Source organism: Aethalodelphis obliquidens, unplaced genomic scaffold, assembly GCF_003676395.1.
Source record: "Aethalodelphis obliquidens isolate GAN/ISIS:26980383/991018 unplaced genomic scaffold, ASM367639v1 scaffold20, whole genome shotgun sequence".
NCBI classification, from domain to species: domain Eukaryota; kingdom Metazoa; phylum Chordata; class Mammalia; order Artiodactyla; family Delphinidae; genus Aethalodelphis; species Aethalodelphis obliquidens.
In genome coordinates, this window is record NW_020837964.1 from 19575746 (window position 1) to 19587453 (window position 11708).

The window sequence follows — 11708 nt, forward strand, 5'->3', positions numbered from 1 at the left end:
TTCCCCATACCACGTGGCTTGTGGGATCATAGTTCCCCAACCAGGGATTGAATCCAGGCCCTCAGCAGTGAGAGCATGGAGTCCTAACCACTGGGCCACCAGGGAATTCCCCCAGTCCCTATTTTCTTATTGGCCAATTGATAGGTTTTGCTTCAGCAGTGATTGTTAGATTTCAATGTGCTGGAAGAAATTTGATTTGCTGTGCCAAAGTGCAGGCAAATAAAAAGTATACTGCTTACTAGAACTTATGGTCAATTCATCTATGACAAAGGGGGCAAGAATATACAATGGAGAAAAGACAGTCTCTTCAATAAGTGGTGCTGGGAAAACTGGACAGCTACATGTAAAAGAATGAAATTAGAACACTCCCTAACACCATACACAAAAATAAACTCAAAATGGATTAGAGACCTAAATGTAAGACTGGACACTATAAAACTCTTAGAGGAAAACATAGGCAGAACACTCTTGACACTTATATGTGGAATCTAAAATATGACACAAGTAAACTTATCTATGAAACAGAAACAGACTCAGACATAGAGAACAGACTTGTGGTTGCCAAGGGGGAGGGGGAAATAGGGGAGAGATGGACTGGGAGTTTGGGATTAGTAGATGCAAACTATTATATATAGAATGGATAAACAACAAGGTTCTACTGTTTAGCACAGGGAAATATATGTATAACTGAATCACTTTGCCAGTAGAAATCAGTACATTATCAACTATACTTCAATATAATAAATTTTATAAAAAGTGTACAGCTTATTAATTACAAACCACCTAATTACCTATCAGTGGGGGATTGATTAAATTATTGTATGTATATAGTTGTGCATATGTATGTATTTATGTATCTGTATCTTTATACATGGGAATACTTGTGATATTGTGGTTTATAATAATGAAATATATGTTTCGTCTTCATTCCATTTCCGGTACAGAGCTCTTAAAACCCTTGGAATTTCCTAAGTGATAAGAGGTGTTTGATAATGATATTCTTTTTTTTTTTTTTAATTTTTGGCTGCATTGGGTCTTTGTTGCTGCATGTGGGCTTTCTCTAGTTGTGGCGAGCAGGGGCTTCTCTTGTTGCGGAGCATAGGCTCTAGGCGCACGGGCTCAGTAGTTGTGTCTCCTGGGCTCTAGAGCGCAGGCTCAGTAGTTGTGGTGCACGGGCTTAGTTGCTCCGCAGCATGTGGATCTTCCTGGACCTGGGATTGAACCTGTGTCCCCTGCATTGGCAGGCAGATTCTTAACCACTGTGCGACCAGGGAAGTCCCCTATTTTTGATATTCTTAACAGATCCCTTCCAGCCACACCTGAGTTTGTGTTAATGAGATGACTTTTGGAAAGCTCCTAAGGATGGGGGCTGGTTGCCAGGGGAACCAACCAGGTGATGAGAGGGTTGGAACTTTCAACCTTAGCCACTGACCTCTGAAAAGGGGAGGGGCTCCAGATTAAGCTCTGTGAAAAGTCTTGAACTCGAGGATTGATCTTCCAGGTTGGTGAACCAAAAACGCATCCAGGTGATGGGGGGCGGGGTGTGCACTCCAAACTCCAAGGGGACGGAAGTTCCTGTGTTTGAGACCCTTCTGGACCTTGCCCTGTGTATCTCTTCATCTGGCTCTTCAGTCGTATACTTTAATATCCTTTGTAATAAATCTAGAACCTTCTTAGACCTTCCGTGGTCACTCTGCCTAAAATTTCGAACACCCTTGCCTGGTTACATTTCATTCTCCTTCCCTGCTTTGATTTTTCTTCTTTGTATTTATCACTGTGTAACATGCTACATTATTAATCTACTTTTTAAAAACTCCTTCATTAGCATATGAGCTAGAGAGCAGGGAATTTTGTCTGTATTTATTGAATTGCCTATTGGATTTGCATATTCTTGAAACCATTTTAATTTTAATATTTAAGAATGTAGATGTTACCTTCCCACACAAATACGGTTGAAGTTAGCATACCAGAGACATTTGTAACTCTATACTGATGTGTGTTATTTCTTGCCCAAGATTACTAGGTCCAATTACAGGGGTAAAAAAAAAAGAAAGAAAAATTTTTTTAGGAGTTTCCCTTATATGAACTCTTTCTTTGTGAATTAATTGCAAGTCAGCCATGTAATTCAGATTGAGAATGAAAGTGTCTGGTTCTGTAGAGAATTATAAGGAGAGCCATTAGGAGAAGCACAAAGTATGCTGTAAGGCCCATATTTGTTACGTGTTGACTTAGAATAGAAATATGGAAAGACCACATATTGTTAGAAAGGCATGGAAAAAGCAGAGCCTCCCTTCCTTTCATGTGGAGACTGACAAGTCCGTCAGGAATTGTTGGGGTGGGTTTGAAGAGGCTCCCCGGGCCCCCATTCGCTGGCTTTGTGCAGGTTAGTGAGCTTGGTGCCTTGGGAGTGGAGGGAGATGGACTGGCCCCTACCCTCAAAGAGCTCAGGAGGCAGAGAGATCCATGGTGGCAAGTGTGATAGATGGAATGCAACCACAGACTTGCAAGCTTTCCTGGGAGAGGGTAGGATCAGTCACGTCTGGCGGGGAGAGGTGCAATCAGGAAGGGCGTGGGGAAGATGTGAGCTGAGCGTGGCACTGAAAGGCATGAGTGGGACTCCTGGAGGTGGAGAAGGGCCCCAGAGCAGCCTGTGCCTCCTATGCTTCCCACACTTCTGTCATCTAGGGTTGTTGTCCAAAAAGCAGACTGTGACTCTGGAGGTCAAGGAGGGGAGGCAGAGATTCTGCATTTCTAACAAGCTCCCTGGTGATGCTGACGTTGCTGGTTCTAAGGACAAATCTGGAACCACAGAGCTGCCTGCCTGTGCTTCCTTGACTTTTGGGGAGGTCCGGCCTGGAAGCTCTGGCACAGGCTTGACAGGTAGTGGGTGGCGAGGCGCTCGGTTGCGGAAGTGGGGTACAGACCAGGAGCCCAAGACTGGGGTGGTTTTAGGTGTAAGACCACCTGACTTTTCCTTGATCACAGGGCCACTAACTCAGCCCCTCTGCCGCCTCCTGTTCCTGAAATTTCCCTTTGAAACTGGTGATTTCCATTGATACCTGTTTGCTTTCATGATCTCTCATCGCTTGGGACATACTGCTAGAGTGTTACTTTGGTCCTTCCGAAAGAAATTGATTCTATTGTTTGTAGATTTAAAATGTTTTTATAAACTGCCAGGCTGTCTCTTTATCATCAAGTCCAATGATAAACTTTTAAAAAGCATGGCTCATGAGTTAATTAGGTGGGCCTTATTTTGGGGTGGGACTTCTAAATGGGGGAAGGAGGTTATACAAATCCTTCTCCTAAAGCCATCAAGGGTCTCAGTCAGCCTGTGTGACCTCAGCTGAACCAGCAAGGTAGTTGCAGATCCCACCAGGACCCTGCTCTCTTGATGTTTGGCATCCTTGTGGTGGAGACTATACATGAGAAGCGTGTGTAGGCAGTGTCCACTTACTCGTGGCAGAGGCAGACTGAAACCACTGAGGGCATGTTCCTGTTTGCTTCCTCACGAGGAGCTGCACGGCACCAGCCTGGTGTCAGTGTCCTGTGGTGGGGCTTGGTTGTTCCCATGAGGAATCTGATCCTTTCATTAAGCCCCCTATACCTGTTCTTGGGTAAGAATTGGATCAGGTCACATCCCTGACCGTGATACTGCTGTCCCCAGGGGAAAAACTCCGGGGCTGTATGTGGCGGCGGTGGTTGAGTTTTATTTAAATGCTGCGGACATGTGTGTCCACAGATGTGTGCTGAACGTACACGTACATGTGTGTTTGTAATTTTCTTCCCAGATTTTGGCCCTGATCGCGTTCATCTGCATAGAGACCATCATGGAGTGCTCCCCGTGTGAAGGCCTCTACTTTTTTGAGTTTGTGAGCTGCAGTGCGTTTGTGGTGACTGGAGTCTTGCTGATTCTGTTCAGTCTCAACCTTCACATGAGGATCCCCCAGATCAACTGGAACCTGACAGTGAGTAGAAATCACGCTCTCAGATTAGGAAAGCATCGGGTACTGCACGGCTCCCAGGGAAAGCAGGAATCAGTCCATGGCATGTTTGGTTCCAGCTCTTTTTGATACTTAAATATTCCATTGTAATGCAACTGTGAAATTTTAAATTTCCTTACTGGGTTGAATAAAATGACTACAAAATTAATGGAATCTTCACTAATGATAGAAACATAACAATTATTCTGACCCCTTTAAAGATGTCATTTCGATTTTGGGGTCCTCTGAGAAGATTGGTTATGTTGATATTTATAGAATATGGGAAAGAGAAGATGGAATTACTACGTTTGCATATTTTTCACACTGGACCCGAAAGCTGTTTGCAAAAATATTGATTCAGGAAGAATTGAAAATATGAATGAAATTGCCATTAACTTGTGAAACCTAGGAATATTATTAAATTCAAAGCAGCTGGGAGGTCCCAGACGGTTTGCTGGTTTGATCAGAGAGTCTTGAGGAAATGTGTCCTCTTCCCTCTGTGGTTTGGGGGTCTTAACTCTGTTTGACAGCCTTACCTTCTGACCGGCATAGGCATCTCAGGGCCGGTCACTCCCAGGCCCCTTTTCCTGGGCTTGTGTAACTTGTCCTTACTGTGCCAAACGGAAAAGGGAACTTCACAGCCCTCGGTTTTCTTGATATTTCTTTGCAGATCAGCACGTGCGGGAGCTCACAGGGAACCAGTTAGGGAGACACAGGCAAGCACTATCAGCTGCCTCTCCTTCTGTGCCTGGGGGTGGGTGGGGGGCTCTGAGACCACCTGCCCTCATGCAGGCTCCTCTCTTGGCGGCCGGTGCTGGGTGTATGCAGCACCGTGGAAAGTGTGGTCCGAGTGCAGGAGCCCAGGAGGAGGAGGCCTGGGCTGGTCACCTTGCCTGGTGGGGCCACTCCCATGGTGTTCATGTGGGGGACCAAGAGGAGATGGTTTTCCTGACAGAGTTCTCTCTGTGTTGTTCAAACTCTTTTAGGAGGAAAAATAAAAAGACAATTGGACTAGAAAAGTTGTCAGTTGCAAACTCAGATGGTTTTGTCCCGGCATCGAAAACTAAGAAAAAAGCTCTAAAACCTCAAGATACTGGAGGCATTTTGTCAGTTTTTGGTGACAGATTTTAATGTCTCAGCTCTTTTTAAGATGAAGTCTGTGTTATCCATAAGAAAATGCTTACAGAGTTGTGCTCTAAACTGGTAGTGTAATGAACAGGTAGCGCAAGAGAACCTCACAAACCGGCCCCCCACCAACTCACACACAGGCTCCATGGGGGCAAGGTCATTGTTGTGGGGCAAGGTACGTTGGAAACCCAGGTCCCCGGGAGTTTCTAAGGCCACAGTAAATACTTTCTGAGGGAGGGGCTGGACTGGGCTGTGAATGAAACCATGCTGGAGATCCTGTTTGACAAAGAAGCAGCTGCTAGGATGGTTAAGACCCAGGGGCGGGACTTCCGTGGCGGTCCAGTGGTTAAGAATCCGCCTTCTAATGCAGAGGACGCAGGTTTGATCCCTGGTTGGGGAACTAAGATCCCACATGCTGCGGGGCAAGAGCCCGCATGCCGCAACTAAGACCCGATGCAGCCAAAAAAAAAAAAAAAATCAAAAAACCCCACTGGCTTTAAGTTAGGCCAACCTGTCTGCATTCAAGTCCAAGGTGGATCTTAAGAGCTGGGTATGACCCTGGGCAAGTCACTTAGAGCCCCAAGTTGAGATGATAATATTTTTCTTACAGGGCTGTTTTAAGAATGAAATGAGACAGTGTGTATATAGGCTCCAAAGCAGTGGGTGCTGTTGCCAGTATGAGAAATATTAACCTTACTGTGAGTCAGAGGCCCTTGGTGTCTGTCAGCCACATCATTCTCCTGTAAACTTCCACCAGCTTTGACTTCACTCCCTTAATTCTGTCTTACCTACTTATTTGACAGCCATAAATCTGTTAGAAGACTTTATACTTCACTATATTATATAACATAGGCAATAATAGCCATTAGCTTGTAATAATTTATAATGGAGTGTAATCTGCAAAAATACTGAATCACTGTACTGTACACCTGAAACTAATATAATATTGTAAATCAACTACATTTCAATTTAAAAAAAAAGGATCACTGGGAATTCCCTGGCAGTCCAGTGGTTAGGACTCTGCGCTTTCACTGCCACGAGCCCAGGTTCAATTCCTAGTTGGGGAACTAAGATTCCACAAGCTGTGTGGCGCAGCCAAAAAAATAATCAGTTAGTTAGGTAATTAATTAATTAAAAAGGATCACAGATCACCATAGCAACAGCAGAAAAGACTTCATACTTCAGATGTCTGACTAATTCATACTGGCCTTTATCTTATCTCCAGAAATACCTATTTGTTGAGCTTTCTTAAATCCTGATTTTTCTATTTTAACCGTGAAAGACTTTCACTGGTTGACAACCACATTTTTGGGGTTATATCGAAGTGCATCTTTTTCACTGGAAAGTTAACATCCCTCCTGTCCTTTCGGATGGTGTTGGCTAGGGCCGATGACCGGGTGGTGATGTGGTCACTTGAGAACACTTTCTGTCCTTTGGGATCCTTTGCAGGATTTCCACCCTTTTAGAGCAGGTGAAGGTGTCTGCTTATCCAACAAAAGAGTATGTAAGTTTCATGGACTCGAGGAGATGGTACTTACTGATGGGAGCCCAGGTCATCTGTTCTCAGGGACGGGAGCAAAAGTGATTTCTTAGAGCTGATCCGGCTGGAATCATCACAGTGGGTTGGCCTTGGGTGTGTGTGTTTCCCTAACAAGGTGGTAGGAGTATTCTTGACCCCAAGAGAGCCAGTTGATGAGTGACGTAGGGTGTGATTGGTATAGATTTAGAAAACTGGGCCATTTTGGGAGATAAGTTGACTCACATATGCATGAAAAATGGTACATAAGGAGGACAATGCAAAGTATATATTTTATACAAGCATTATTTGATGCAATCAGAAAGAGTGTGTTAATATCAGCTTGTTTTTTTGTTTGTTTTTTTTAGTGACTCTCTGGGACTTATTCTGTGATGTGTGTTTTTCTCTGTATATTGGGAGCTCACAGGCCCATGTGTTCTACCTGTGTTCACCTTGATTGGTGCCCCTGGCCTCCTCTGCCACCCCGTCCCTCTCTCCTTCCATCCTCTTCCTACCATTGACCCCGGGCGCTCCCACTCTCCTTAGCCGGCACTCAGAGCCCTCAAGCCCTGTAAGCGCAGCCAAACTTTTTAAAGCAGACGGAGGTCCGCACACGCCTTCTCTACTTCGCTGCTTCCTGATCTCTTGTCTCAGCGTTTATCGTCAAATACAGCATATTCAGAAAAACTTGTAAAAGTAAATGTACAGTTTAGTGAAGAATGATAAAAGACTGTGTAACCATAACATGGGTCAACAGATAGGATAGTGTCAACACCCCAAAAAGCCTTCCCTGTGTCCTTCCCGAACAGGAGGACTGCCTCTTCCCCTCCCCCATCCACTCCCCTGACTTTGTCCTTGAAAGTCCTCTGGTCAGCATCACTGGGGGCCTCTGTTCTCCTGGATCCTATGGTTGCTCCCCAGCCCTCCCCGCCGCCCCCAACCGTTTCAGCGCCGGAATACGCTCAGCTCAGTCCCTCCTGCCCTACTCTCTCCTCTTGCCTCTGATGACACCACAATCTCAGTCTCTCTTCTTTCTGTTTGGTGTTCCTTCTTAGTGGCCTCTGTGGCCCCTGCTCCTCCCACAGATGTCTCCCGACCTGAGAACCCAGGCTGGGTGCTGTGGTGAGTTGAGAACAGTCCCCCAGAAGGGCCACTTGCAGAGTTCTGAGGCTTTCGCCACGACTCATTGTGTAGTGTTTTCTGACATTACTTTTGACACCAAGTATGTGGTTTTTTTCTGACACCAAATCTGTGTAGTTTTTCCACACTGAGTACTTCTCTAATTCCAAGACCAACTGGGTGTCCAGCAATTCATTTCGGTTCTGACACTAACTCCCAGAGTTAGTGCAGACCCCACAGGTTAAAGGGCTCAGTCCCGTGAGACTGCCCCCGACACAGATGGGGTCCCAGGTGACCTGCACTTCTGCTTGGCCAGCTGCAGATTCAGGAGTTCCCACAAGCCCCTCCTCAGGTTCGATAATTTTCTAGAACAACTTAAAGAACTTGGAAAAGTGCTTTATTTATGATTTCTGGCTTGTTCTAAAGGATACAACTCAGGAGTAGCCAAAAGGAAGAGATGCATAGGGCAGGGTCCAGAGGAGTCTCTGTCCCCATGGAGTTGGGGGGCAGCACCCTCTTGGCACGTGGAACCCCGTCACGTCATTCAGGCTTTTATGGAGATTTCATTACGTAGGCGTGGTTGATTAAAATCTTTGGCCATTTGGAGGTTGGACTCAATCTCCAGCCCCTCTCCCGCCCACAGGGGCTGTGGAGCTGAAAGTTCCAACACTCTAATCACCTGGCTGGTTTTTCTGATAACCAACCCCCATCCAGAAATTATCTAGGGGCTTGAGAGTCACTTCATTAGCATAAACTCAGGGACAGTTGAAAGGGCCTCGTTAAGAATGACAAAAGATGGGGCTTCCCTGGTGGGCAGTGGTTGAGAGTCTGCCTGGGGGTCATGGGTTTGAGCCCTAGTCTGGGAGGATCCCACATGCCACGGAGCACCTGGGCCTGTGAGCCACAACTACTGAGCCTGTGCGTCTGGAACCTGTGCTCCACAACAAGAGAGGCCGCGGTAGTGAGAGGCCCGCGCACCGCGACGAAGAGTGGCCCCCGCTTGCCACAACTAGAGAAAGCCCTCGCACAGAAACGAAGACCCAACACAGCCAAAAGTAAATTAAAAAAAAAAAAAAAAAAAGAATGACGAAAGACACTCCTATCACTCAGGAAATTCCAAGGAATCTGGGACAAAGACCAAATATATATTTTTCATTATGTCAAACTCATCCTTTCTAGGGCTCAATTTCCTCATCTCTAAAGGCCCTTTATTATAGGTATTTTGGATGGTAATTAGGTTAGGGCTCAGTGAGACACTGGGTGTTATATGCTTGGCACAGTGGGCTCTCTGTAGATGGTAGCTGCCCCTGTCATCAGTACTACGATCATCCCTTTGATACTGGGGCCATCTGAGCACAAGTCAGTGCACTGTATGGTCCGAGTGGTTGTAAACTTCTTCTCTTGTCCATGTGTAGGGCTGACTCGAGCTAACCACAGAGCCCAGTGGTATTGAACACCTGCTTTGGGCCAGGTTTTGGGAACTGAAAGCGCAGGGTAGGTAGATGCCACTCTACTGTGGTATGTGTGCTCTGGGTGATCCCGTTTGGTGTGAGGCCTGGGAGAACACAATGGATTCCTCGGGGCAGGGGGCCTGGAGCCAGGTCAGTCAGGGAAATTCTGAGAAAACGCCAGATTCCAGCTGAGCCTTGAGGGATGAACAGGTGCTCGCTGGGCACAGAGTATGGAAGGGTGGGATACGTTGTAGGATGGCCCACTCTCTAGGATTGGATCAGGGTCATAGACTCAGGGTCCCCTGGGGCTGCGCATGTGGCGGAAATGGGCAAGTGAGAAGATGGGCCAGGGGTCTGGGAGACGGAGAGGTTGTTCTCCTACTCAGTCACAGCCAATTGTGTTACTTCATGGGCCTTCAGGACAGTTTTTCAAGAGCAGCTGAAAGATGGATTTTGTTTGTTTTTTTTAGAAGTTTATTATGTGCAGTCTTCTGATGTTTAAATGCTGGCTTGTTCAAATCTATTTTGAACAGTGTACAAGTCAAACCTCTCTGTGGGCCGGATCCCGATGATCAGTTATTGGAGTTACTTCGGCTCCCACCTGTGCTTATTGGTGTGTTAATGAAGGAGAGACCAGAAAGCATGTGCGTGTGAGGGTGCCCTTCCTCCTCATCTCCTGGCCTAAGAAGGGGCTGCAACCTTAGGTGTTCTGGGCCCCCCCACCCCAGGAAGCAATTTGGCTGGGTGTGAGACTGCAGGGAGGGGAGCTACCACAGCGGCAGACATGAAGCACGTGACCGATGAGTACATGCCCCATTAAAAGCATTAAAACAAACAAAACCAAAAAGCACCAGTGTTGACTAAACCCAACCCATCCCCAAATCCACATCTGAAGGCATGCCTGTGTCTGCTCCCTAATATGAAGGGTGAATCTACAAGCCTTAATTTTGTTTCATGGCCAAGGAGCTCAAGATATTGATGCTGACTAACTTCTGCAGTATTCCAGTTTTAAGCCTTTTAAACTGTGCAAGTAGTAAGTGTTTGTTATAGAAAAAGTGGAAGATACAGATAATAAAGGAAAAATAAAATCATGTGATGACCCAAGAGAAATGAAAACATATGTCTACATAAAAGCTTGTAAGTGGGCTTCCCTGGTGGCGCAGTGGTTGAGAATCTGCCTGCTAATGCAGGGGACACGGGTTCATGCCCTGGTCTGGGAGGATCCCACATGCCACGGAGCAACTAGGCCCGTGAGCCACAACTACTGAGCCTGCGCATCTGGAGCCTGTGCTCCGCAACAAGAGAGGCCGCGATAGTGAGAGGCCCGCGCACTGCGATGAAGAGTGGCCCCCGCTTGCCACAACTAGAGAAAGCCCTCGCACAGAAACGAAGATGCAACACAGCAAAAATAAATTAATTAATTAATAAACTCCTACCCCCAACATCATCTAAAAAAACATAAAAAATAAAAAAAGAAATGGTAACATGACGTGGTTGGTTAAAATGTGGATTTTGCTGTGGAGATATATCAAATAGCATCATTAACTGTTATCCTCTTTGCCTTCCTCTGTGTGACCAATACCCGTGGGCCATCAAGACTAAAATATGGAGGCAGCAGAGAGGCGGGTGTTGTGCTTTTTATTTTGAAAGTTCTTCAGTTGCGTTTAGGGCAAGGCATGAAATGCTTCTTTTCAAGTGATTTTATTTTGTCTTATTCTTTAGGATTTGGTCAACACTGGACTCAGCACTTTCTTTTTCTTTATTGCTTCCATTGTACTGGCTGCTTTAAACCACAAAACCGGAGCTGAAATTGCTGCCGTGGTAAGTGAACTCAACGGGTTGAAACAGGGCTGATTTGTACACTTTCTGTGCCTTGCTCCTCTGGTCCCCTGGCCTGTGTCCTACTCCTTCTCCTTTAGCTTTTTCTTTGCTAATGATACTGTTACTGGGCCAACGGAGGTCCCAGTTCAGTGCTGCGGTTCTTAAAGTGTGGTCCCTGGAACAGCAGCCTCAGCATCACCCGAAGAACGTGTTAGAAATGCCCTTCTCGGCCTCCCCCAGAGCTGCCGAGTCAGAAACGTGTTTTAACAAGCTCTCAGATGCACACTCAGGTTTGCGAACTCCTGCTTTAGTCTCTTCCCAGTGGAGCCCTGGATGTCTGTTAGTGGTGTTGCTTTTAAGGGCCTTCCCTGCCGAGATGGGGTGTTAATGAAGCAGATGCCTGCGGTCGGGGTGGGGTTGGGGAGGATGGGGCCAGACAATGAAAGAGTTTCTCCCTCTGTGTTCTGCATTTCCTTATTGTTCTGTATTTGCAAAGAATATGTAGCACTTTTGTAATTGGGGGGGGATGGTTAAAAGGTTTATTAAAAATGCTAAACTGTTAGCTCTCCAAGGTTTTAGTCAGTAGATTCATCAGTCATTATCTTATCATTAAAACTCCACTGCTTCTCAGCCTGGAGCTGCCCACCCAGAGCTGCCCAGGTGAGTGGCAGCTGGATAGCAGGTGGGGGCTGG

At 46.3% G+C, this 11708-nt stretch overlaps 1 protein-coding gene across 1 annotated transcript in view; it reads left to right on the forward strand.

Annotated features, from left to right (window-relative positions):
• CMTM4 (CKLF like MARVEL transmembrane domain containing 4) overlaps nt 1-11708 on the forward strand; it is a 67788-nt gene that overhangs the window by 47972 nt on the left and 8108 nt on the right. Inside the window, exons 2-3 of the mRNA XM_027119690.1 lie at nt 3789-3965; nt 10917-11015. Of these exons, the coding sequence (XP_026975491.1) occupies nt 3789-3965; nt 10917-11015 (276 nt within the window). The remainder of the gene's footprint in view (nt 1-3788; nt 3966-10916; nt 11016-11708) is intronic.